This window comes from Equus asinus, chromosome 14 (assembly GCF_041296235.1).
Source record: "Equus asinus isolate D_3611 breed Donkey chromosome 14, EquAss-T2T_v2, whole genome shotgun sequence".
Classification (NCBI taxonomy): Eukaryota; Metazoa; Chordata; class Mammalia; order Perissodactyla; family Equidae; genus Equus; species Equus asinus.
In genome coordinates this window covers 13,665,824-13,693,233 of record NC_091803.1, presented here as the reverse complement: position 1 = coordinate 13,693,233, position 27,410 = coordinate 13,665,824, and the positions used below count along the sequence as shown (strand labels likewise).

The 27,410-nt window shown below is 44.8% G+C and overlaps 1 protein-coding gene across 1 annotated transcript; it reads right to left on the bottom strand.

Annotated features, from left to right (window-relative positions):
• Positions 1-20,259: 20,259 nt before the first annotated feature.
• Positions 20,260-26,258, bottom strand: AZGP1 (alpha-2-glycoprotein 1, zinc-binding). Its single transcript, XM_014846827.3, has 4 exons — positions 26,100-26,258; positions 24,010-24,270; positions 21,464-21,739; positions 20,260-20,872 (listed from the first exon to the last, which is right to left on the bottom strand). Exons 1-4 carry the CDS (start codon positions 26,173-26,175, stop codon positions 20,547-20,549), a joined length of 939 nt encoding a protein of 312 aa, XP_014702313.2. The 5' UTR covers positions 26,176-26,258; the 3' UTR covers positions 20,260-20,546.
• Between the last annotated feature and the right edge of the window lie 1,152 nt (positions 26,259-27,410).

The following is a 27,410-nucleotide window of genomic DNA, read 5'->3' as shown; positions in this document are numbered from 1 at the left end:
TTGTAAATAATGTTGCAATGAACATGGGGGTGCAGATGTCTTTTTGAGATACTGACTTCATTTCCTACAGATAAACACCCAGAAGTGGAATTGCTGCATCACACGGTAGCTCTGTTTTTAAATTTTGAGGACCCTCCATACTGTTCTTTGTTGTAGCTGCACTGTTGATGGCAGAAGTGCACAAGCTTCCCTTTCCTCCATATCCTCGCCATTTTTGGTCATCTTTTGTCTTTTTGATAACAGCCATTCTAACACATGTGAGGTGATACCTCATCATGGTTTTGATTTGCATTTCCCTGATTATTAGTGATGCTGAGTATCTTTTCATGTACCTATTGGCCATTTGTATGCCTGTCCTTTATTTTTTTAAACGCAAATTCCTGTATACTGTAGCATTCCTTTATTTATTAGGAATGCAATGTCTTTTTAACTGTGCTACCAATTAAAATTAGGATTGTTATTGTTTTTCTTGAAGTTCTGGTTACAAAAGTACAGTTTTGAGGAGTCTCTCCAACTCTGTTAGCCTTGGTCTTTTTGATGATTTTGTAGAACATGAAGTTTTTAGGAATGCATGTATCACGATACAGCACAACTGTATATAAGTTTGAAGAGGAAAAAGAATACACTTGATTTCGAGCCTGAAAAAGACAGAAATTAAAGGAAAAAGCACTCAAAGAAGAAACAAAAGTCTGAAAAAGCAGAATAGAAACAGAATCAATAATGGGGAAACCGAGGAAAGCAAGAAGGAAATAATGGAAGCAGCAAAGGAGGCTTGCGCAAAGAAAAATGAAGACAGTAAGAAAAGTGCCAAAGGTCTGGTGAGGACACAAGAAAAAAATAGGGAGTGACACCACTTTAAATGAAGCGCAGGAAGATACATGATGACTAACTTAGTTGTACCTGCCACACACATTGGGGTGGGTGCTTTATAAGTGCTATTATCCCTCCGTTAGAAACAAGCAATCTGAGGCTCAGAAAGGTTAAGAAAATCATTGGCCAATGTCACACAGCCAATAAATGGCATTCAGATCTCAGTTTATTATACCATCCACAGAAAACACACCCAGACGGACCCAGGTTTTTGTTTTTTAAAGGGGCTTGGCTATTTCTACAAGAGATTTAACAATCTCTATGGCAGGGACCTGTGGCCACACATTCTTTAATCTCCACAACCCAGCAGACAATAAACATTTATTAGGATGGTGTTGAAATATTTACCATTCTCTGCAGTTCTCCCACCCTTTTGCCTTTATGCTTTTGCTCCAGCTCTATCTGGAATATTCTTGGCTGGTAGGGCATCCCCACAAATCCAGTTCCCCCCTCCTGCGAATACCACCCACTTTGCAGTCTTCCCCATCTCCGCCGCAGTATCTATCTTCACCTGCGCCTCTGCACCGCCCTCGTTTACATCTCACACTCTATCAGGAACACACGTCAGCTCCCCTGCTAGAGGTCCCAGTCTGGGAAAGGCAAGAATCTAGTCTGAATCTTCTGTTCCTCTGTATCTAGGGATGCTCACGTTCTTAAGTGGATGCTGAAGAATAACGAAAACGGCAAGTCCAGGGGTCCAGAGCTCACTTTTCAGTTCAACAACTCGGACTTCCCACAAGGTCATGTTCAAAAGGCGTTTCCATGGACAGCAGCATGGACTTGGGAGGGAGCGGGGTCGGCCTGAGTTCTGCAGCCAAGGTGGCTCCAAGGAGGCCGGAACGAGGGGTCGAACCGTGGATTCACCCCCGCCCTCTCCCCGCCCTCTCCCCGCCCCCAGTCTTTGTAAATTCCTCGCCGGCTCAGGGCGCGAAGGGAGGGCGAGAGCAAAAAACGCGGGGGCAGGAAGAGAGATGCGGCGCCCACAGCAGGCCGCCCGGCCTTCTCGGAGCCCTACAGCCCCACCGTGGCGCCCCGAGACTGCTGTACCCACGCCCCCATCCTGGAACCCCCAAGCCACGCCCCACCGAGCGCCCGGGGCTGCCCGCGCGCGGAGCATTGACCCCCCGGGCCGCCGTCACAGGCAGAAACACAAAGGCCGGAAGTGCGCCCGCGTCCGCCTGGCGACGCGCCCTCTCTAGGATGCGGAGGCCCCACATCTCGGTGGTTCTCCAGGCTCGAAGGTTTCTAGGGACCAGACCGCTTAGACCCCGACTCCCAGGTTCCTCGTTCCAGGGGCAGCAAAATGAATCAAAAGAAAAAAATTAGGAATCAAGTCCAGCAATTCAAGTGGAAGAGAAACTTCACTTAAAATGTATCCAGGCCTGTTTCAAGGGATTGGAGCAGAGTGGATTATCACGCTGGCTCCCCAGCAGAGGACAAGGAAACGGAGGCCCAGATATCTCGCCTGTTAAAGGGTCTCTCAGTGCCGTGGCTTGGTCAGAACCCACCACTTGTGCCACAAAAGCCTGTGCACTTTCCTCTGCCTGGGGATGCCTCTCAAAAGAGATGAACACTATTAAAATTAAAGCTTGTGCTTTCAAAATGACAGGAAACATGTAACAGTTTCAAAGCTGACCAAATGGAGTGTGCAAGAATTCAGAGAAGACCATCTTGGACCCATTAGGATGGCTACTTTCGGAAAAAAAAAAAAAGGCAAGTGTTGGCAAGGATGTGGAGAAATTGAATTACTATATGACCCAGCAATTCCTCTACTGGGTATATGCCCCAAAGAATTGAAAGCAGGGACTTGAAGAGATGTGTACATCATGTTCATAGCAGCATTATTCACAATAGACAAAAGGTAGAAGCAACCCAAGCATCCACTAACAAATGAGTGGAGAAACAAAACGTGGTGTGTATATTCATATATATATACATACATATATATATATATAAAATATGTATATGCAAATATATATATATTGCAAGATGAAAAGAGATCTGGAGATGGATGGCGGTGGTGGTTACTCAACAATGTGAATGTACTTAATGTCGCTTAAACTGTACATTTAAAAATGGTTAAGATGGTAAATTTTATGTTTATTTTACCACATGCACAAATAAGAGCTCAGAGAAGACACAGTCCCAGGAAAAATGTGTCAGACCTGTGCTACAAAAATAGGGTGGGATTTCTGAAATGGTAAGCAGGATTGGCAGCAGAACGTAAAGAAATCTTTGTAGATAATGACGTTAACTGATGTTTCATGGGTGGGTTTGGCAATATCGCTCCAATCTCAGGTTTTTCAAGGGATTGGAACAAAAAGTCCTGAAACTCTATGCCAGGTACCATGGAAGACTCTGAAAGCCTCTCAAAAAAGCTTTATTACAATAGCTTTGAGCAAATTACTTAGTAATTATGGAAATCTAGTACTAGGGAGAGCTTTAGAAAAGTCCTGCCACTGTCAGCAGAAAAATAATTAACTATATTTCACCTTGAATATCATTCCCAATGTCCTGCTTTGGGAACTGGAAAAGGCAACATCAGAGATACAAGTTATCAAGAGGATGTATGGAGAGAAGGCAGCAGCAGCATTTCTAGGAAATATTCACAGGAGGGCCTGGTCTCTGGGTTTGCAAGCTCAAAAACCACTTTCCCAGAGCAGGGCTGACTCCAGGCAAAACAAGGGTGACCTTCCCATTTCACCTCCCTTTCTGCTCACTGGCACCCTCCTGTAGCTGCTTTCTCGGATGCCCAAAGATCTGTGCTTTGGAGAACAAGGTTGGTATATTTGAGGGTCCTATAAAGTGCTTTATTTTCCAAAATTAGTTACCTCCATTCTCCCCAGTAAAACTATCCATAGTTGGAAAGCACCAGAGCAAAATATAAAGCTCAACCGACCAAGTCTGAAATGTCGACATTTCAGTAATTTCGAATAATCCATAATCAATCTATAAATCAAAATTGGAGTGAGTTGATTATGAGCCAGATTTGAGGACTATAGCCTGGGGCCTTCCTTCTCCAAGGAAGGAGGGGCACCAAAGAAGTGGAACTGTACAGAGTGGTTATATGCTGTCTTGGAACAAGGAGTGTACATCACATGTGACAGGAATATCTCTTTTACTGCTGTCACAAGATGCTCAGCTGGCACAGCAGGTTGGTGGTCAGCAGGTCAGCGGTCACAAGGTTGCACAGCAGGTCAGTAAATAACCCTTGGTTTCCAGGAAGAGATGCTTATTCTTAAAGAAATGTGTATATGGGAGGAAGCTACATCCCTATCTTAATGGGCATCATTCTTATCTTTGGGACATAGTAAATGTTTAAAGCAGATGTACAATGCCTGCTCAACAGGGCACTTCAGGCCCTTTCGGAAAACAAGCTTAGGCCAAATTAGTTTTAAACCAAGTGGCTTCCTCATATACTCCAATATATTCGTTTGCTTTTCACTTATTTATCAGAATCATGAGGAAAGAGAAAATCTGAACAGATCTATAGTAAGGAAAGAGATTGAATTGGTAATGAAAAACCTCCCAACAAAGAAAAGCCAGGGGCCAGATGGTTTCCCTGGTGAGCTCTGCAAAACATTTAAAGAAGAATTAACACCAATCCTTCTCAAACTCTTCCCAAAACCTGAAGAGGAGGGAACACTCTCAAACTCATTTTACATGGCTAGCATTACCCTGATACCAAAGCCAGATAAGGACATACAAGAAAAGAAAACTACAGCGCCAATATCCCTGATGGATATAGATACAAAACTTCTCAACAAAATATTAGTAAACCAAGTTCAAAAACACATTAAAAAGATCATACAACGTGACCAACTGGGATTTATCCCTGTTATGCAAAGATGGTTCACTATGCATAAATCAATCAATGTGATACACCACAAAATAGAATGAAAGATAAAAATTGATGATCATCTCAATAGATGCAGAAAAAGCATTTACCAAAATCCAACATCCTTTCATGAAGAAAACTCTCAACATTAGAAGAAATGTACCTCAATATAATAAACGCCGTATATGACAAGCCCACAGCTAACATCATACTCAGTGGTGACAGGTTAAAACTTTTCCTCTAAGATCAGGAGAAAGACAAGTTGCAGACTTTCACCACTGCTATTCAACATAGTACTGGTCGTCCTAGCCAGAGAAATCAGGCTAGAAAAGGCAAAAAAAGTCACCCAAATCGGAAAGGAAGATGTAAAATTGTCCTTGTTCTGCACATGATATGATCTTATATATAAAAAATCCTAAAGACTTCACCAAAAAACTGTTAGAACTAACGAACAAATTCAGTAAAGTTGCAGGATACAAAATCGACATACCAAAATCAGTTGTGTTTGTATACACTAACAATGAAATATTTGAAAAAGAAACCAATCGCATTCACAATAGCATCAAAAACAATAAAATACTTAGGAATAAATTTAAGCAAGGAGGTGAAATATCTGGACACTGGAAACTGTAAGACTTCGATAAAAGAAATGGAAGAAGTCACAAATAAATGGAAAGATATCCTGTGTTCATGGATTGGAAGGATTAATGTTAAAATGCCCATACTGCCCAAAGGCATCTATACATTCCATGCAATCCTATCAAAATTCCAATGGCATATTTCACAGAAATAGAAAAAACAATCCTAAAACTTGTATACATTCACAAAAGATCCCAAATAGCCAAAGCAATTCGGAGAAAGAAGAACAAAGCTGGAGTCCCAATTTCAAACTATATTACAAAGATATTATAGTAAAAACAGTATGATACTGGCATAAAAACAGACAAGTAGATCAATGGAACAGAATCGAGAGCCCAGAAATAAACCGACATATATACAGTCACCTGATCTTTAACAAGGGTGCCAAGAAGACTCAATGGGGAAAGGAGAGTCTCTTCAATAAATAGAGTTGGGAAACTGGATATTCACAGGCAAAAGAATGAAATTGGACCCTATCTAACATCACTCACAAAAATTAACTCGAAATAGATTAAAAATTTAAGCATAAGACCTGAAACTATAAAACTCATGAAGAAGACGTAGGGAAAAATCTCCTTGACATTTGTCTTGGCAATGATTTTTTGAAGGTGACACCAAAAGCACAAGCAACAAAAGCAAAACTAAATAAGTGGGACCGTATTAAACTAAAAAGCTTCTGCTCAGAGAAAAAAATTCACAAAATGAAAAAGCAACCCATGGAATGGGAGAGAATATTTGCAAACCATCTATCTGATAGGGAGTTGCTGTCCAAAATATATAGGGAACTCATACAATTCAACAGCAAAAAATCAAATAATCTGATTTAAAAGTGGGCAGAGGACCTGAATAGACATTTTTTCCAAAGAAGACACATAAATGGCCAACAAGAATGTGGAAGATGCTCAACATCACTAATCATCAGGGAAATGCAAATCAAAACCACAATGAGATATCACCTCGCATCTTTTAGAATGGCTATTATTAAAAAGACCTATCCTCCACATGCTGGTGAGGATGTGGAGAAAAGGGAATCCTTGTGCACTGTTGGTGGAAATGTAAAGTGGTGCAGCCACTATGGAAAACAGTATGGAGATTCCTCAAAAAAATTAAAAATAGAACTACCATATGATCCAGAAATCCCACTTCCGGGTATATATCCAGGAGAAATGAAATCGGGATAGCAAAGAGATATCTGCATCCCCATGTTCATTAGCAGTATCATTCACAGTAGCCAAGGTATGGAAACAACCTAAGTGCTCGTCTATGGATGGATGGATAAAAAGATATTTATACACACACACACACAGAGGAATATTATTTAGCCATGACCTGCCATTTGTGACAACATGGATGGACCTTGAGGGCATTGTGCTAAGTGAAATAAATCAGACAAAGACAAATATTTGTGATCTCACTTATATGTGGAATCTAAAAAAGCTGCACTTACAGAAACAGAGAGTAGACTGGTCGTTACCATGGGCTGGGGGCTGGGGGACATGGGGCGATGTTGGTCAAAGAGTACAAACTTCTAATTATAAGATAAATAAGTTCTGGGGATGACCACAGTAAAAATACTGCATTATACACTCGAAAGTTGATAAGAGAGTAGATGTTAAATGTCCTCACCACAAAAAAAAAATGGTAATTATGTGAGATGATGGAGGTGTTAACTAATCCCACTGTGGTAGTCATTTCACAATATATAATTGTATCATGTCATCACGTTGTACATCTTAAACTTACACAATGTTACATGTCAATTATATCTCAATAAAGCTGCGGAAAAAAATCTGTTCTCTAAAAAAAAGAAATCACACTACAGGGAAACCCTGAGACAGTAATTAATTTGGGAGAACTTAGTCAATGCTCACACTTTATTCAGCATTATAAGATCTACTCAAATCAGGACCCTCCTGAAAGCAATGAATGTGGCCAAGCTCCAAGCCATTTATCAGGGCTTCTTCCATATCTGAGAATTTACATTGGTCAGAAATCCTATAATTGTGGCAAATATAGGGGTGCTTCCAGTTGTAACTTAAGCCTAAAGAAACAACAGAAAAGCTACCCTGGAGAGAAGAACCTTAAATACAAAGAAGGTTCAAGTCATCGTTTGAATGTAAACAATTCACGCAAGAAGAAAACTGTCACCCAAATGGGAGAGAAAGCTTTCCGGCATTCCTCACTGAGCTCTTGCCATAGTAGAATGTTTTTTCAAGAAATGCAGCTTTGTGGAAAATTACTACATTCTGTCTGATCAGTAGGAGTTTGGATTTGGCAACATGATGCCTTCAGTAGCTTCTTTGGTTTAAATTCTAGTCCTGCTCTCTCCAATAGGGTAACCATTAGCCACAGGTGGCTGCTGAGCACCTGACATGTGTCTAATCCAAATTGATATAGGCTTTAAATTTTTTAAATTGAGATATAATTGATATATAACATTATGTTAGTTTCAGGTGTACAACATAGTGATTCAATATTTGTATACATTGCAAAATGATCACCACAATGTCTAGTTGACATCCATCGCCACACAGTTACAAATTTTGTTCTTGTGATGAGGACTTTTAAGATCTACTCTCTTAGCAACTTTCAAATATACATACAGTGTTATTAATTATAGTCACCACGCTGTACATTACATCCCCAGGACTTATTTATTTTATTACTGAAAGTTTTGTACCTTTTGACCACCTTTACCCACTTCACCTATGCCATACCCCCTGCCTCAGGCAACCACCAATCTGTTCTCTGTATCCATGAGTTTGGTGTTTTTCTTAGATTCCACACATAAGTGAGACCATATGATATTTGCCTTTCTCCGTCTGACTTACTTTGCTTAGCATGATGCCTTCAAGGTCCATCCATGTTGTTGCAAATGGTAAGATTTCCTTATTTTTTATGAGTGAGTAATATTTCATTGTGTGTGTGTATATATATATATATATATATATACACACACACACACACCCCATATTTTCTTTATCCATTCATCCATCAATGGACACTTAGGATGCTTCCATATTTTGGCTATTGTAAATAATGGGGATGCAGCTATCTTTTTGAGCTAGAAATATGCTTCGATGTAAAATACACACTGGATTTCAAAGACTTTATATTTAAAGGGAAGAAAGTAAAATATAAAAATTTAAAAATATTGATTATATGTCTAAGTGCTAATGTTTTGGATATATCAGGTTAAATAAAATATATCATTAAAGTTAATTCCATCTGTTCCTTTCTACTTTTTAAAGTGTGGCCACTAGAAAACTTATCTTTTTCAACTTGTACATCAACCTTAGGAGACAAGCAGTAATATTGCCACCCCATTTTACAGATGAGGAAGCTGAGGCACAGACTTGCCCAGAGTTGTCACATAGGAGCTAGAAGAGCCAAGAGTGGCCCTGGGACTGACTAATTCTAGACCAGTTTGTCCTCTTCGCCACTACAATTAGGCTCAGACAGATTTTCAGTAACCAAAGCCACAAAACCTGGTTTGGAAACTAGAGCCAGCTTTATTCCTTTTTAGGTGAAGCTATTCCCAGGAAGAGAACGGTGACTGAGAATTGCCCTTAGGAAAGTCTACTTGGAAAAAGTAAATTCAACCCAGAAATTTTGCTTAGTTAAATATGGAAATTAGAGACTGAGGAAATAGTTGATTTAAAAGTTTACTTTAAATCTGTGTATGCTAGAAGTTGATCTCTCTGTCCCACCATTTGCCATACATTGGGACATTTGTCTGGAAAGGTCTATTGATAAAAGTATCTGAATCCAACAGCCAGTTCCGGATTAATGCCAGCTCTGCTATCTCTTAGCATAACGTCCTGTAGGTTCATTGGAGGAGCCTCCTATTGGAGCCTGTGTCCGAATTTCCTTCCTTTTTAAGGCTGAATCATATTCCACTGTGTGGATAGACCACATTTTGTTTACCCATTCATCTGTCAATGGACACTTGGGTTGTTTCCACCTTATCTTGACCTTTAAAGAGGCAAATGATCTTACCTGTGTTGGCAGAGTATTAAGGATGATGGGAATGATGGGAGAGGAGGGAGCCTTGGAAGGACTCCAAAATACCTGATTGAGGCATAACCAGACAGGAGCAGTGTGGGTGGAGAAAACGAACCCAGTGCATAATTTGGCTTTGGTGACACCCAGGCTGTATGGGATGGAAGGGGGAGGACAGGAACCAGTGGTCTTAGTTGGAATTGCTGGGAGGATAAAGATGCCCCTAACTGAGAAAGTGAAAGTCAGAGGAGGAGGAGGAGAAGGAGGAAGGGAAGAAGGAGGAGGAGGGAGAGGCAGAGGAGGAGGGAGGAAGGGGAAGGGGAGGAGGTGGGGAAGGAGGGGGAGGGAGAGCTGGGGGAGGGGGAGGAGAATGCAGGAGAGGGAGGAGGAGCAGGAAGAGTTGCTTTTGTTCTTTTTGGGGGATGGGATGGAGTGAGGAAGATCATGCTGGAATTTGGACTTGTCATTCTGAGGTGTCTTCAGGACACCCAGGAGGAAATGTTGGGGGACAGTTGTGGAAACGGAGTGAGATGACTCCATAATTATAAAAGGGACCCACAAACATAGTTGAAGAGAAAAGTCCTCTCCCCTTCTCACCCAGGGCTCCTTGCCAACTCTGCATATTCTTAAAGCTTCTGGGTGAACTTCTCCCAGTCCGTTAGCAGGATCAATAGTGCCCTCTGCTGGCAAAAACATAAAACTGCAACTGCCCCTGCACTCTAGGGCTGAAATGTCTTTTCCTGAATCCCGGAAGCGGCATTAGCCTAAGAGGGAAATCTGATACTGACCCGCGCAAGGTGTCTTAAGATCCTGCACGTAAGGACTGGGTGCTCAAGGGTCCAGAGAAGCTGGCTGCTCCCCCAGCAGGTGCCACGAGCCTAGGAGGCACCTGCGGGACAGCACAGTAGAAATGGCTCCTGGATGGACGGATTTGAAAGGCAAAGTTAATGGGGCACGGTGGGGTGAGAAGAGTGTGTATATTGAAAATATTTGGGGGTCTCCTTCGTGCTTCCACCTTTCCATCCAGCTATCAATGTGCAATGTACAACGTAGGCTTTTCCAGCCTGGCAGCTCTCGTTTAAAGAAATGGTCTGCCTGGGTGGTCCCTAAGCAACATTACTGAGTGGAAAACATTTTGTTTTGGGCTTATCTCCTTTTGATTGGCCCTGTCTCCGTTTAAGGAAAGGCCGTTTTAGAAGTCTGAGCCTTTATTTCAGTACAAAACCCAGGAACGACTGAAAAGGCAGAATGTGCCTGGTGGCAGGCTGTATTAGTTAGGATCTGGGTTTAAGTGTTGGGAACGAGACTCCAAATAAGAGTGGCTTAAGTAAAACAGACGTTCATTTCTCTCACATTTAAAAAGTCTGGATTTAGGCAGTTCAAGGCTGGATTGGCGGCTCCACCGTCACCAGGGACCCAGGTTGCTTCCAGCTTTCTGTTCCACTATCCCCAGGGTGTGGGCCTCATTATCATCAAGATGGAACCTCAGGAACCACATCCACTTTCAAGGAGCAGGATGGGGAAGACCCAAGGGGGAAGGAGGGCTCATCCCCTCCCTGTCAGCGCCCGACCTGGGAGCACCCAATACTTTTGTTGTCTTGAGGAGTAAGTTATTTAATACAGGTAGAGTTTTGAATAGTACCATGTACCTACCACTTAATCCTCAACACCTTACTCCAGGAAAATAATACAACATTTCTGTTTCACAGATGAGACAACCGAGGTAGAGAGATCACACATAAATGGCACAGCTTCCAATCGGAGCCATTAAATCTTATTTCAGAATCCACTTGCTTAACTAGTAATCCATACTAACTCACGTATACACTATTTTGTATATTTTTTGGGGGGGGTTACTGTTATATTAAGAATTTGTTCCCACACCTAAAGACAAATTGTCCTCAAGAAGGATGGAACAATTATTTCAGAAGGCAATTTAGTAATATATACCAAGAAGCTTAAAAAAAGGCAAGCATGACGATATCACAGCAATATTTATGCTATCAAAACAAGAAACAACCCAAACCTTCAACAGAGGGAAGTGTTTTAGTTAAGCCAAGAATATCAATTCAATGGAATGTTCTTATTGGAGAATGAATGCTTTCATAGGATATTCCAGAACATGGGGAAACAATTAGGATGTAAATTATATTTGCAAATCTATGTATTTTTAAAAAGCCAATGTATAGTAAAAACAAAAATGTTGAGAAAGGTTATATTTAAATGATGGGACGTTGTTGAGTTTTTTTGGTGTATTTTCCTTTAATAGACAAATTTTCCTTAATGAATGTTCAATACTTTATAACACATTTTAATTTTACAGTAACAGTGCATTTAGCAATGCTGTTTGTTTTGGTGAATAACCTAATACTTATATGGTCTCAAGAAGTGTTTTTCGAATGCCTCTGAATTCCTCCATGAGCAATCTGGATGACTTTGAACTTGTGGGGCGACAAGTGCAGCGAATATAGCGCTGACCTTATGATCATGAATTTCTTCTTGATCCCATTTAGGGATCAAGGTCTGCCTCTGTCATTCATAAACTGCATGAACTTGGCTGGACCATTTCCTTTTTGAAACTTCATTTATGACCTTTAAAACTAGGATTAATTCCTGCTGTGAATCTTTTTTCCCTTCTGCCTTGTGCCTCTGTCCACGAATTCATGGGCTTCATGGAATCTTAAAAGCATTAAATTGTTCACCAAGATAAGTTCACCGCTGAGAATAATTGGTAAGTATTTAAAAGTTTAAAAATTAAATAAAATGATACATGTTAATTGTCTCATTTTAAAAGCCATTTAGCATTTTCACTTTATCATGAAATATTTCAATCATACAGAAAATGAGGAACATAATATAATAACCATACGTGTAGCCAAAACCCAGTTTTGTTAAATTGTAGTATTTTGGCATTTATATTTTACATATATAATTTTTTTTAAAAAAAGATCTAAAACATGGGAAGCAGATGATGCTTTGTGGATAGTCTCTCCTGGCCCCAATCTTCATCCTCCCTGCCAGAGGTAACCACTTTCTGAACATGGGGGTTCTCCTTCCTCTGCATATTGTTAGTTTACTGCATATGGTGTATGTGTAAATAATGCTGGGCTACATGTATTTAACATAATAAAATGGATATCATACTATACATATTATTTTGAAGCTCACTTTTTTATGCAATTGTATGTTTTTGAGATTCATTCATATTAATCCATGTAGCTTTAGTTTAACTCTGAGTTCAGTATAGCATTCCATTATGTGAATATGCCACAATTTATGTATCCATTAGTCTGTTGATGAACGCTTCAAATGTCTTTTTTTAAAAAATTTTTACTGTTAGAAACAATGTTGCAATGAATAACATTTCACTTGTTCCTTTCTGCACCTCTGCATGGATTTCCATAGAGCATAAACCCAAGAGTGGAGTTGCTAGGTTTTAGGATATGCGAATCTTTGGCTTTACTAGATATTCTCCAAAGAGGTTGCCCCAACTCCTTTCCCAACATTTAAAAGACCCCACAGCTTTATTAGGATGTAATTCACATATCAAAACCCACCCATTTCAAGTGTGTATTTACTTCAGTGGAGTTTAGTGTATTCGCAGAGTTGTGCGATCACCACCGTCAATTCAGAACGTTTTTATTACCCCCAAAGAAACCCCACACAAAAGTTGACCAATATTGTATATATAACCCAATCCCCCTACCTCCAGCTCTAGTCAACCACGAATTTACTGACTGTCTCTACAGATTTGTCTGTTCTGGACATTTCCTATAAATGGAATCATACAATATGTGATTCTTTCACCTACCATAATGTTTTCAAGATTCATCCATATTCTAGCATGTATTGGTACTTCATTCCTTTTTACTGATGAATAGTATTCTACTGTATGGATATACCACATCTTATTTAAGTAATTATGGACATGTGTTTTTTTCCCTCCTTTTGGCTATTATGAATAATCCTGTTATAAACATTCCTGTACAAGGGTTTTTTTTTTTTTTTTTGGGTGAGGATGATTGGCCCTGAGCTAACATCTGTTGCCAATCTTCCTCTTTTGGCTTGAGGAAGATTGTTACTGAGCCACCATCTGTGGCAATATTCCTTTATTTTGTATGTGGGACTCTGCCACAGTAGCTTCATGAGAGGTGCTACGTCTGTGCTCTGGATCCGAACTGGTGAATCCCAGGCTGCTGAAGTGGAGTGTGCAAACTCAACCACTATGCCACTGGGCTAGCCCTCCGTACCAGTTTTTATGTGAACGTAAAATATATATATATTTTTTTCTTCCCCAAAGCCCCAGTACATAGTTGTATATTCTAGATGTAAGTCCTTCTAGTTCTTGTGTATGAGCTGCTGCCACAGTGTGGCAACTCACTGAGGAGTGGTGTGGTTCTGCAGCTGGGAACTGAGCTTGGGCTGCTGAAGCAGAGCACACTGAACTTTAACCACTAGGTTATCAGGGTGGCGCCGAACATATAGTTTTATTTCCTTGGGGTATGTACTAGGGAGTAGAATTTCTGGGTCACGTGGTAATGCCAACCTTTCGAGGAGTTGATAAACTGCTTTCCACAGGGGCTGCACCATTTTACATTCCCACCAGCAACGTCCGAGTGTTCCCATTTCTCCACATCTTCACCAACACTGGTGGTCTGTCTTTTTGACTCTAACCATCCTAGTGGGTGTGAAGGGATATCTCATTGTGGTTTTGATATACCTCATGGTTTAATTTGCATTTTTCTATTTACGACTGAAGTTGAATGTTTATTATCCATTCCTCTTTCCTCTTCTATGATTTCCCATTCATAATATTGGCCCATTCCCCACTAGCCTTTTCTCATTGATTTGCAAGAGTTGTAAAGTCCGTTTGGATATTACATTTGTTGCTGATTTTATGCAAAATCCGTCTCCTCAGCATGTGGCTTTGCTTTGCACGTGTGTCTTTGCTGTACACGTTTTAAGTTTTAACACAGCAGACTTTAATCAATCTTTCTTTTTGTTTATGCTTTTTTTTTTTAAAGTTTTTATTTTTATTTTTTTCCTTTTTCTCCCCAAAGCCCCCTGGTACATAGTTGTATATTCTTCGTTGTGGGTCCCTCTAGTTGTGGCATGTGGGACGCTGCCTCAGCATGGCCTGATGAGCAGTGCCATGTCCGCGTCCAGGATTCGAACCAACGAAACACTGGGCCGCCCGCAGCGGAGCGCACGAACTTAACCACTCGGCCACGGGGTCAGCCCCTTGTTTATGCTTTTTGAGTCTTGCTTAGGAAATCCTTCCTATCCCCAAGGTTATAAAAATATTTTCCAGTAAGATATTTAAGAGTTTGATTTTCACATTAAAATGTTTAATCCAGAGCAATTTGGCCTTCACCTCATACTTTTCTTTTCTGTGTTTGCCTTAGAAGATTACATCTCAAAATCTTGAATTACCCAAAATTTTACCAATAAAGTCCTTTTTTGGGGGTGGGGCTGGGCTTAAGTTAGCCAGCTAGTACCTGTTGTTTGCCACCAAGGATGTTCCTGGACACAACTCTGCATCATGGTAGGTCCTGCCAAGTCAAGGACTTTGCCTGTCTTGTTCACCATTGTGCCCTCAGCCTTGGGCCTCACATGTGGTAAGTTTGAAGTAACAAGAAAGCATGGTAAATAGAAAACAGAAGATGAGGTGAGACAATTCAACAGTGTCAGTAATTGCAATGTATTTAGACAGGTTAATTCCAATATTAAAATACAGATGTTCAGGGGGCCGGCCCAGTGGTGCAGTGGTTAAGTTCGCATGTTCCACTTTGGCGGCCCAGGGTTTTCTGGTTTGGATCCCGGGTGCAGACACGGCATGACTTGGCAAGCCATGCTGTGGTAGGCGTCCCACATATAAAGTAGAGGGAGATGGGCATGGATGTTAGCTCAGGGCCAGTCTTCCTCACCAAAAAGAGGAGGATTGTCAGCAGATGTTAGCTCAAGGCTAATATTCCTCAAACAAAACAAAACAAAACAAAACCAGATGTTCAGGACTTAATTCTCCACTCCCCTGGATCCTTAAGAAGGCGCATTCTTACCCCAAAAAGCCTTTACAATTTTGCAATGTGTAAACTAAGCATCAGCCCAGAGCAGAAAAGCTGCCAGGCAGAGTAGCAGGAGCCTGCAACAACAATGCTAAGGGATGAATTGTGTCTGCTCGCCCTCAAATCCATATGTCAAAGCCCCAACCTCCAGCCCGAAGCCCTCCGAATGTGACCGTATGTAGAGAGAGGGCCTTTAAAGAGGTAATTAAGTTAAAATGAGGCCGTTAGGGTGGGCCCTGATCCAATATGACCGATGTCCTTATAAGAAAAAGAAATTTGGACGCACAAAGAGACACGAGGTATGTGTGTGTGCAGAGGGACCACCATGGGGAGAGGCAGCAAGAGGGCGGCCATCTGCAAGCCAAGGAGAGAGGCCTCGGCAGAAACCAACCCTGCTGACACCTCGATCTCGGATTTGCAGGCTCTAGAACTGTGAGAAATACATTTCTGTTGTTTAAGCTGCCCAGTCTGTGATACTCTGTTACGGCATCCATTGCACGAGAACAAGGAACGCTGAGAGGCTGTGGGTCAGTTACCAGCGGCGTCTGCTACAGAGGGCTAGCTCATTTTGCCAGATTCTCAAGGGGGTGATGCTCTCCCAGAGTTAAAGGGTGACAGCAAAGGGATTTCATGACTCCTGGATGACACAGAGAGAAAGGCAGCAAGTCTTCATCCCCACAGCTCCTGAGGCTGCTCACCCTGACTCATCTGCCCAGCAAGAAGAGAACCCACCAGAAGGCGGTGTGTGGGGTGGAGGCTGGGCTTTATGAACAGCCAGAGGGCTGCAACGTTAGGATGAGACGAATTGGGACAATAATTTCGTAAAGGAAAGCCAGAGAGGCCTTGAGCCGTCTGAGGCTAACCATGTGCTGTGTCCTGCGGAGTGATGATGAACTTGATTTCCTGGGGAGTGGAAAATAAAATAAAATGAAAGAAAACATAGTAAAGCAAAATGATGAAAGAAAGGGGTGGCACGTCTTGGGGAGGAGGTGTCTGGTGACGCCGTCTGGGAGTCTTTGCCCTTCTGCCTCCCGGGGCAGCGCGCAGGAGGAGCCTCTGTCAACCTCGCTTCGGGGACAAGTTCAGCTGGGTCTCTTCAGTTTGGGCCAACATGGGTTCCTTCCTCTCTCTGCCAGCTCTTAGTTTAAGAATGATCTATAGCAGTTATTGACCTCCCAGGTAGAAAGCATTTCCACCTCCAGGAGCCCTCCTGCTTTCGCGGATATTAATCCAGCCACCTTGGCTTCACCAGATTCCACGGGAGGCAAAGGATATCTTGACGCTCAAGCGCAAGGAGATCCCTTCCAGGTGAGGACCGCCAGCCTGCACCTTTGCTTTTGGACCACGAGGGGGCGCCGTGAGCTACGCTGAAGCTGCGTCTGAGGGGCTTGGCAGGCGGGGCTGTTGAGGATGATCTTGTCAGAAAGGTTGCAGGCGGGGTCAGGCCTGCTAAAGAGAGGATGCTACAAGTCGGGGGCAATTGGGAACTTAGCTTGCAGCTTGGGCTAGAGGGAGAGAAGACGGAGGTTTGAGCTGGAAGAGTGAGGAAGAGTGCAGAAAGGAATAGCACAGATTGGATTGGAGGCTGATTCAGGGAGGAGCTACTGTGGGTTCCCAAGTGGTGACTGGGAGCCCTGGAAATACTATTCCCGGGGGGTCATCTTGAAAACTCCTGCTCAGGTGGGAAGCAGGGAGCTGCTTTTTCTTTTAACAAGGTCAGGGTTCAGAATGTCCCAGTCTCTCTGAAGCCACATGGACCTCGAGTCCCTGAGGACTGGATGGTGGGGAGGTCAGCAGAGGACTGGAATGGATTGTGGAAGAAGGACCCACAGGACTTGGTGATGGATTGGGATTGGTGGGTAGGGAAAAGGGGAGCTGAGAAGAACTTTTAGGGTCCTGGCTCAGAAGAGAAGTGTGGAGGCCTGTGTGTGATGTGACAGCCCTCGAAGGAGAGGGCCTCAAGAAGTGACTCAGATCAAAAACTTGGGGTTCAGATGTGAGTCATTCCTTTCCCCCACAGCTCAGATCCAACCTATCAGCAAACTCAGTGCTCGTTGGGATCCACAGCAAGTCCCGCAGGCTTGATCTCCAGAACGTATCCTAAAACTGGCTGCTTACTACCTTCCGCACTGCTACCACACTGGTCCAAGCCCTTCACTGGAACTCATATCTGGTTTCGCTGTTTCCATTCTTGTGTCACTGTTGTCAGTTCTTCACACAGCAGCCAAAGGGATGTTTTAAAAATCTAAGTCAAGTCATATCACCATCTTGGTTAAAGTCCACCAAGAGTTGCCACTTGCAATAGAAACTCCTTCCCAAGGCCTACAAAGCCCTACATGATCTGGCTTCTACATGATCTGCCTTTTCAACATCTTCTCTTATGACTCTGCTCTCGTTCGTGATGCTCCAGCCCCACTGGTATTTATTCTGTATTTCAATCATCAAGATTGTTCCTGCCCCTGGGCACTTAGCATTTGCTGTGCCCTTTTCTCCAAATGCGTTTCTTCTAGATAGTCCCATCTTTGATTTCTTTATTTTTTCCCTTTCTTTTCACTTGGGAAGGAAGAAAAAAGAGAATAGGTGATAGGGTGGTCTGAGATTGCTTGTGACATCCTTAGATAGTGTGGAGACTGGCTTCACTCAAATGTCTTTCTTGAAATCTTCCCTGATATTTCTATCTGCGAGAAATCTCAGCATGGAAAGAGGATATGTTGACACTGGTGGTCACGGGAGTGGTCATGGGAGGAGGTAAGATTTGAGCTGGACCTTGACAGTAGGTATTGTTTCAATAAGCAGATTTGGGGGAATCTCCATGCAAGAAGGAGCTGTACCTACCTTATTCCACCAGGTCTCCAGTGCTTATTATAGTACCGAGCAGAAAATAGACACTCAATATATAATTCTTGAGTGAATTCACCGATAAATGAGCAAAAGAAGTAGAAAATACTAAATGTGTCTGATGAACAATAAGGTCTGTTTGGCTGGAACAGCAAGTTCTAGCTGGGAAAAAGGATAGAACAAGCAGCATTCAGCCATATTGAAGAGGATTGTAACAGAGAATGTGTTTAAGTGCTATATCAGGTTGGTGTCTCCTGCCTAGTTCAGAGCGCTCCATCCCTCCCATCTAGCTGGTGAGCGATCGCCAGAGGAATGCTCCAGAGAGACCAGCTAGTACTAAGGGACTGAGGAATTAAGAAGAAGATAATTTGTGGAAACGAGGCCCTCCTGGGGTGGGGCATCCTCAAGTTGCGCTTGAAGTCGGTCCTGCCTGGAGGAGAATCTGTTGGTGTTCTTTGTTGGGTGGGCAGGAAGTGACTGTGGAAGGACCCACATTTGCTTCTCCTGACTCCTTATCCTCCCTGGTGTGACCAGTTGATGCCCATGGCCCAGCCCCCTGCTCAGGTCACCTGAGGCCCTTGTGGCCCTCCGCTCTCAGCTGTCTCTCACCCAACTGGTCTGGAACAATCCTTTTACCTTTTCTTGACAAGCTGTCTTAGGCCTTCACACTTGCTCTGGAAACCGGATCCCTCCAGGACGTTTCTCTGGGTGTCCAGGTGGCTCTGTGCCCCTCGCCTCCTCCCCAACACCTGGCCAGGGTGGGTCTTCTGGGGGTTTTTCTCCTCCTCTACCCCCACCCCATCTCTCCTGTCATTGGTGGGTGGGATTGCACATTCCAGTCTGCCTTAGCTCTGCCTGTTCATGTAGCCCTTACGTTTCCTCATTGATCTGAAGCTGTGTTTTTCTTATTTGTTCCAAGTGTCATAACGTATGAAATACCAGTCACCACATTGTTCCCTCTTGACTGTTTGGATTTTCTTCCCTGCAGCCCTTCTACAGGGGGTTTAGACAGAACTTTTTTGCCCCAGAGGAGAGGAATGCGGATCTCATATAGACTAAAGAAGCTATTTCTCAGCTTTGATTTTCAAATTGGCTCAAAATAATAATAATAGAAAAAGGAATAGCTTTTTGGGGCTTGCCTGGTGGCGTAGTGGTTAAGTTCTTGTGCTCCGCTTTGGCGGCCTGGGGTTCGCAGGTTTGGATCCTGGGTGCGAACCTACACACTGCTCATCAAGCCATGCTGAGATGGCATCCCACATACAAAACAGAGGAAGATTGGCAACAGACGTTAGCTCAAGGCTGATCTTCCTCACCAAAAAAAAAAAAAAAAAGTGTAGACTTTAATTCAGGCTATCAAGAAAGACAAGAGAGTCAGCTCAGAATTCTGAAGGCTGGGAATGATTTCCTTAAGGAGCTCTGCTTGGAGGGTTGACTTTGGAGGCTGAGGATGGGGTGTCCTTGAAGGAAGGTCTTGTCACACAGGAAAGAAAAAACAGTCATAGGTAGGCAAGCTTAATGAAAAGGTCAGGTGTGAGAGTTCTGCTCTGTCTTTGAGGTTTAAATCTAAGTTAGAAAAAAAATGTGTTTTTCTATGAATGTTATACAAACACACTCAAATGAAATTGGAGGGAGTCCAGGAATATCAGCTTCCTGCTTCCCTGAGTGTGTCCTTGAGACATGGAGCCTCTCAAATGAGCGTGGTGCGTGGCCCCAAGGTCCAACATGGTGTGCGAAGGGGGAAATTGTTGGAGTGGAGGATGGTGTCTCACAGGGAGCAAGGGAGTGCTGGAGAAGCTGAGGTACATAAGAGGATTGGGTTTGTGTTGAAGAGGCCACAGAGTTCTGCAACCTCACAAGCAGAGGGGACATCAGCAGCGGGCTCCTGAGCAACGCCCGAGAGACCAGGTGGTCCACACCACGAGACGGTAGACATCCTAGGTCAAGATGCCTAGTGAACATTGCTTCGAGTGGATGCCCAGAATTTCAGATGAATCAAATACTCAGGGGGACGGGATGAAGGATAAAATCTATTCACACTTCTACAGCATTTCACGGTTTACAGATACATTTCTATCCTGGGTGCTAGGCCAGACAATTATTACTGATCTGATCCTACAGATTTGATGCTGGGGTTTTGCTAGGCGGTTTGGCGGTGAATCAGCTCCGTGCCCGGCATTCAAGTCTTCCGTCTCCAGATCCACCACCTGTCCTCTGGAACTGTTCCCTGGGCCCCGCTGATGACGCTGACAGTGATTGTTAGAGTTCAGATCTCTCGTGTCCTGCAGAAAGGCTAACTACTGGGCTCGAGTCCCCAAGCCACCTTTAACCTCTGCTTCCTGCCTCTCATCCCACAGCACAGAGAGGGGCTGGGCCAGGCTGCTGTGCTCCACGTGGCAGGAGTGGGGGGCTCTGTCCTGAGGGGGGACTCCCACCACCACCCAGGACAGGTAAGTGCCATTTCCACTGGGAAGAATGTCTCCCCCTGACTCAGTCTCCTGCGCATCGCTGGCCCGCGTCCAGTGCAGACCAATTCTTTGTGGGTAGAAGTCATAGGCCAGGCACTTGAGTGTCCTCTCTTTTCCTGGGGCCACGTGGCTGGTGACTGACACAGAGGGAGGATCTGTGGAGGGACGGAGCATGGGTACTGAGGGCCTGAAGCAGACATCTGCCTGCTCATGTCGCCCCCACCCCGGATGTCAGTGATCTTAGAGCAGAGCTTCCCCTGAGCCTTGCCTGTTGGGTCACGGGGTGTCCGTGGCTGCTCTCTTGCCCCAGCGCCTCCTCTGCTTACTGACTTTTGATGGCAAGAAATTGTGATTGCCCACATACAACTTTCTGTTTTTTCCCAAACCTCTGAGTGAGCTTGGTGGCTCCCTTCTCCCCCATTGTCAGCCCTGCCCCTTAGTTCTGCCTGCCACTCCGTCCATCAGATCCTTCCCAGCTCTGTCCCACAAGACCCTCTTTCTCGCTACTTCTCGAACTAAAGTCTCAGCTTGTGACAATCAGTCTTGTCACACTTGCTCATTTTCATCCTTCCAGCACAGACATTTCACACGCCTGCCTGCTCTCCACAGTCCAGCCAGGAGGCATCATCATAGAGACAAACCACTGTGGGATTCTCCTGAGCTGTTCCCCTGAGCTCCCAGCCTGTGACCACCTCAGTCTGTCTCAGCTCAGTGCAGGGGAGCAGGACCAAGGAAGCGGCGGGTACCTTGTCGGTCCAGGTAGATCTTGCCGTCTTGCAGGTACCTCCGCAGCATCCCCGGGCACTCCTCCTCCAGGTAGGCCTTGGCCCGCTGCACATAGACTTCTTCTGCCTCCCACTTCTGCTTGGTGTCCCGAGCTGCTGGGTCCAGGGCGACCCAGGCTGGGATTTCTTTGTTGAATTCGATGAAGTCCCGTCCATCGTAGGCATACCTCCAGAAGGCTCCACTGCTTTGGTTATTCCGGAGCTCACAACCAAACAGTCCCTGAAAGGTATGAGACCCTGCATCCCCCGCAGCCCTCCGGGAGTCAGTCAGCCTGGCATCAATCCAGTCGTAATAACTCTTACTCCTACATAGTTTGCAACCCAATAGGAAGAAAGGTTTTTTAAATCTAAGCATGCCATCCCTTTATCTTGACAAATGGGTTATTGCCAGACGTTACAGCAGACAGAGAGAGGGAAATTTGGTTTGGTTTGGTGTTTTAGGCCAGTCTGAGATGAGCTGCATTCTTCCCAGCCAGGGAATTTCAGAGAGCTACAGACTGTAGACCGGCTTGCCAGCACCTCTGCATCATCTCATTTAATGAATTTTGTTCAAATATGCTGTGAGTTCTTAGGAACCTCATGCAGCCATGCTGAAGTGCATTTCCAAGTTAAATAGAAATTATTTGTAGTTTTATATAGATTACGAAATCCCTCCTTTGTTTTCACTTCTAAGTGGAGTTGATGTCACCACTTGAGTAAACATAGCTTGATCACTTGTTCCCTCTTTTCCGGTGTTTGATATCTTTAATAAAAATCTCTAAAGCGCCATCTCCCTTCCCCATTAGCAACAGCCCTTGGAAATGGGCCTCCTCAGGGAAAGGGGACATGACCTCTCCATTTCGATTATAAAAGTAGGTGTTTACCGAATACTGATTAGTGCTATTGGCACAGGCTCTGATCTCAAGCTGTCTGGGCTCAAATCCCAGATCTCTCCCCACCCCCGCCTGGCTTGTTGCATGAAGTTGGGCCATTAACTTCTCTGTGCCTCAATTTTTTCATCTCTGAAATGGCATTGGCAATAGTACTATTTTAGAGGGTTATTGTGAGCGTTGCACATGTGCTGGCACATAGTAATTGCTCACTAAATATGAGGTGCTATTATTTTCTAATACCTGGTGTTAGTCTCTTTATCCTCTTTACTCATAGTTGCTCACTTCAACATTTCTATTCCAACCAATCACAATGTCTCCCAGTGTCCTCCCTTACCCTCTCCTATTTCTGACACACAAACCAGGGCGTTTTCCTTACCAGGGCTTCTCATTCCACATCTTTCAGTTTTGCATAACTCTTGCCTCCTTTTGGAAACTTTCAGATTCTGTGTAGCTTCTTGGGCATTTTTGTACTCAAAAACCCATCTTTTTTTTTTTTTTTGGAGGAAGATTAGCCCTGAGCTAACGTCTGCCATCAATCCTCCTCTTTTTGCTGAGGAAGATTGGCCCTGAGCTAACATCCGTGCCCATCTTCCTCTACTGTATATGTGAGATGCCGGCCACAGCATGGCTTGATAAGCAGTGCGAGGTCCACGCCTGGGATCCAAACCTGTGAACCCTGGGCCGCTGAAGCAGAGCATGTTAACCACTCTGCCACCATGCAGGCCCCCTCAAGAAACCCATCTTTTGACACTCACCCTCGAGGGTAGGCAGTGGGGGTCGGCAGTGTGGTTCAGGAGAAAGAGTGTTGGGCTGAGAGACACAAGAACTAGTCTCTGTGCTATGCTCTGATCAGCTCCTCACACCACATGTCCAGTTGACCCCTCTTGAGTTTGCTCCTTATGGACAAGAGGGTGTTTAGGATTCCATGTAACTTTAACCATCGTGGTCCTGAATTCAGTCATTCCCGAGCTCTCCGTATGGGTCATGGTCTGTGCTAGGTACTTCCTCTCAATCACTCAGCAAATTTCATTTGAGCAAGTATTATTGGCTCTCCTAGATGATGGGGCTACAGGGGAGATTAAGACAGATTATGTCCCAGCCTTCAGGGAATTTTCATAAACAAGTTTTATGAAATCGCTTGAAGGCGAGTCTCAATGCTCTGAATTTTGCAGATTCAGACCAGATAATTAAGAAATATGTTCACTGTGAAACAGCTAGTGACTGGCAGAACCACCACATGAACCCAGGTCAGAGTGACCCCAAGGCTGGCTCACTCTCTACCCAACATCCGTGGGCAAGGGTGAGTCTGACACATTCTAAAGTGGGATCAGCCTCAGATGGGCAGGGGTGTGGAGCTGAGAGGTCAGATGTGCCTGGATAAGCGCTGGCTCTGCCATCACTTCCTGTGTGAGTTGAGTCCTGGGAGTGAGGATGGGAGATGTGATGTGGAAGGAGAAAAGCAGATGTGTTGTGGGGTGGGGGAGATACGGAAATGTCTGTGTATTTCTACTTGTGCTTCCCGTTCCTCCTTTGGGATTGGGATTATTTCCATCCTGCTGACCCTTTTCTACTCACAATTACAGGGCTGCCTCTTGAGCTGAGACCCTCCACCCCAGCAGTCCGTCGTCCACTGACCTTCTCTGTCCTTGTAATAGTCCATGATGTCTTCCAGGGTCACCATGAAGATGTCCTCCCTGGCCTTCTGAAGTTCACTCTCCTTCTCCCAGTCCTCCATCCCTTCCACCTGGCTCCACGGGCCCAAGGGCTCAGCCTTCCTGCCCTCGCTGTCGTAGTGGAAGAAGGCCTGGTCATTGAGGTAGGCGATGGCCTGAAACCTGGGGAAACCCTTAGCGGGCTTGGACAGCCCAGTGTAGAGGAAGCTCAGAGAGTAAGGCCCTGCAAAAGAGAAGACTTTGAGGTGTGGGGGCCAACGTGAGACAGCAGAGGGCCAGGGAGGGAGACCTGGTCCTTGGGCCTCCTCCTCCCCAGCTCTCTTCACCCTGCTGTCAGCCTCACACCACTGGAGGCTCGCTCGAGCAAAATGGCTCTACGTCTTTTCTGGGATGACATTTCAGAGACCCTTCTGTGTCTTGTTTCATTTTCTTGGCACACAAGAACATAATATTTCTCAGCCCCCTTGTAGGTATGTTGGGACCATGTGACGGAGTTCTGTCAAAAGGGAAGTGATGTCTTTCTTCTGGTCTGAGGACTGATGAGCTGGTTTGCCCCATCTGTCTCTCTTCCCTTTAGGCGATGACTGTGGAGGCCCCAGGATGAGACAGGAGAGTCTCAAGATGCGAACAGCTGGATCCCTGTGTCACCCCATGGAGGAGAGGAAAGTTGACTGAACTGTAGTCAACTTTGTATGAGCAGGAAAGAAACCTCTGTAGGGTTAAGCCACTAAAAACTACTACTGAAGCATAGCCTAGTCGAACCTGACAAATACATATAGTTAGAAAGTGCGGAAAGGAGAATTTACTGGAAAACTTGGGAAATGACCCAGAATGGATCAGCACAGGTTAAGACCAAGATCGATCTCAGAATTCCCAGGCCTGTACCTTGCATTTTGGTAGAAGGCAGGGACTGGTGGGGGGCGGGGGGGACATTTCCATAATTAATTCATGATATGACTTACCTGAGTGTTAATAATGTTAGAGGTCATATGGCAGATTCCTAGTTCAAGTACTGAAATTACTCTTGCTAATTGGTTTTTAAATGTGACTGACATTTAACTCAGCAGAATGTCAGTAAAGCAGATTACCCTCCATAATGTGGGTGGGCCTCATCTGATCAGTTGAAGTCCATAAGAGAAAAGACTGAGGTCCCCCAAAGAAGAAGGAATTTGGCCTCCAGACTGCCTTCGGACTCAAGACTGTTACATCAGCTCTTCTCTGGGTCTCCAGCCTGCTGACCTACTCTGCAGATTTTGGGTTGGCCAGCTGCCACAACCGTGTGAGCCAATTCTCTAAAATAAATCTCTTTTTATCTGCATATACATCCTATTAGTTCTGTTTCTCTGGAGAACCCTGACTAACACAGATTTTGGTGTAGGAGGTGATAACATTCTAAATGTCATTAATTGTTATAAAATACATATTCTGCTTGTTTATAAATATAACGAATTTTACACTTGTACAGTTTGGCTTACATTTCTTCATCTTGAAATTTTGCATGTCAAAAAAACAGCCTCATTCCCCCATCCTAGAACTGACGCTGGTTCTTTCCAAGCTCCAGCTGGCTCCTTTCACAATCACTTACCTTTCAGGCCCACTGGAGTAGTGTCTGACTGTGGGGTGAGGTCCTTCCAGAACCATCCCTCCAGTTAAGCTGCCTTCACACCTGCCCCTTGAGGTTGTTCCCTCTTTCCCTGAGAGTCAGACAGGTACATCCAGCCGTTGGAAGGAGGAGAGGAACAAGAGGTTCCACCTGTGTGGCTCCTGCTCTGTCCTGGCTGGATGACCCTGGGCAGGTAATTTCTCCTCTCTGGGTCTTAAATGAAGAGTTTTCGGTTCCGATTCTTTAAGGTCTTATTTTGCATGAGTCCACAGGCTCCCTGAATGCTTCTAGAAGAGGGTGAGCTGAGTTGGTTGACAGCCTTGGACGCCCACTCCCGCAGTACACTTGGGAATCGCAGCTGCCTCGGGCACCATTCTCCCAGCCCACCTATCCTGTTCCTTATCTCCCCTCCATTCTTCTCCATAGCCACTCCTGGCTTCCCCACTCACCAGTGTGAGTCTCCTGGGAGACGGCAGGACCCAGAAGGAGCAGCAGAGGCAGCAGGACAGGCACCATTGTGCTCATAGTGGCTGTCTGGAAGGTTCTGGGCTTCCCTGGATCCTGGAGCTCGGAGCAGGCTACTTAGAAAGAAAGCCAGGTATAGTTATGGGAATGGCTGGGCTTTGAGCCCAGCCCAAGGGAGGTGAATCCACAGCCCAATGAGAGTGTCAGGATGGGCTCCTCCCCTGACAGTGAGAGAAAAAGATGCACCAGCCAGGCTGGGCAGAAGCTGTGCTCAGTGAGTCTATGGACAGTCTCCAAACCGAGAACTGAGACAGCTGATCTAGGGACAGGGACTCTGTATCCCCGGGTGAAAGAATGCCAGTGGGCTGGGGGTGTATGTGGCAAGTGGCAGGTGCCTGAGATGTGTGTCACCCTTCCAGTCTATTATGATGTTCCCACCCTGGGGTCAGTAGGGGGATTTGGCTGTTGTCAGACCAGCCTTCACTCCCCTCCTCTGGAAGAGCTCTCAACATGTCCAGAGCCTGGGTCTGCCTGGGTAGACCCCAATTAAGGTGTGACCCTCACTCTCCCACACCCCATCCCACCAGAGTGCTGTCTGGAGGACATTCACATGTCTGCCTCCCTCTCTTTCGATGCTTGGGGAATCCAGGCCTTTCCATCATGGAAGCAGAAACAGCCAGGATCCCCTTTTCACAGCATCTCTTGCAACAGACCAAGTGTGCGTGGCTTGGGCTCAGTGAGGCAGATGCTCGTGCCCTAGACACAGGGTCAGGTGTCAGCGAAGCAAAGAAGAGGGCATCATGGACAGCCCTGTCTGGTTGTCTCAGCAACTCATGGGGGCCGCAGGGCAGCAGTAGCCATGAGGGGGAGGTCCAGCGTCCAGTGGGTGGTGTCATCGGTCCACGAGGTGGCATCCGGTGTCCCTGTTGACGGTAGCACGTGTTTACAGAACTGGTCCCGTCTCGTGATTTTGCCTGTTCTTCTCCTGTCTCTACATTGATTCTGAGAGCCGACCCATAAATACGTTTATTTTCTGCTCAAAGTCAGAATTGGATTCTGTTTCTAGCAAGTAATGATTCTGATGGATACAAAATTGGTGCAAGGATTGTTTTCAGGCAACATTTGCTCAGGGGAACGGAGGGAGGGGAACTGGGACCGGTTATGGGGCCAGATCGGGGCTGAAGGCAGCAGAAATACAGTCGTCTTGGGGACGTCCTTAGTGTGGAACGCAGTGGAGGGTGAAACAAGTGACTGTGTTATCTCTTGTGGTCGACTAGAACGAACTGTTCATCGAA

Excerpts from the sequence above, each read along its gene's own strand:
- AZGP1 (XM_014846827.3), bottom strand. The coding sequence starts at position 26,175 with ATGAGCACAATGGTGCCTGTCCTGCTGCCTCTGCTGCTCCTTCTGGGT. Across the intron at positions 21,740-24,009 it reads CTATTACAAGGACAGAGAAG|GGTCTCATACCTTTCAGGGA; the intron begins GTCAGTGGACGA and ends CGGGGGATGCAG. Across the intron at positions 20,873-21,463 it reads GATCTACCTGGACCGACAAG|ATCCTCCCTCTGTGTCAGTC; the intron begins GTACCCGCCGCT and ends GTCCCTCCACAG.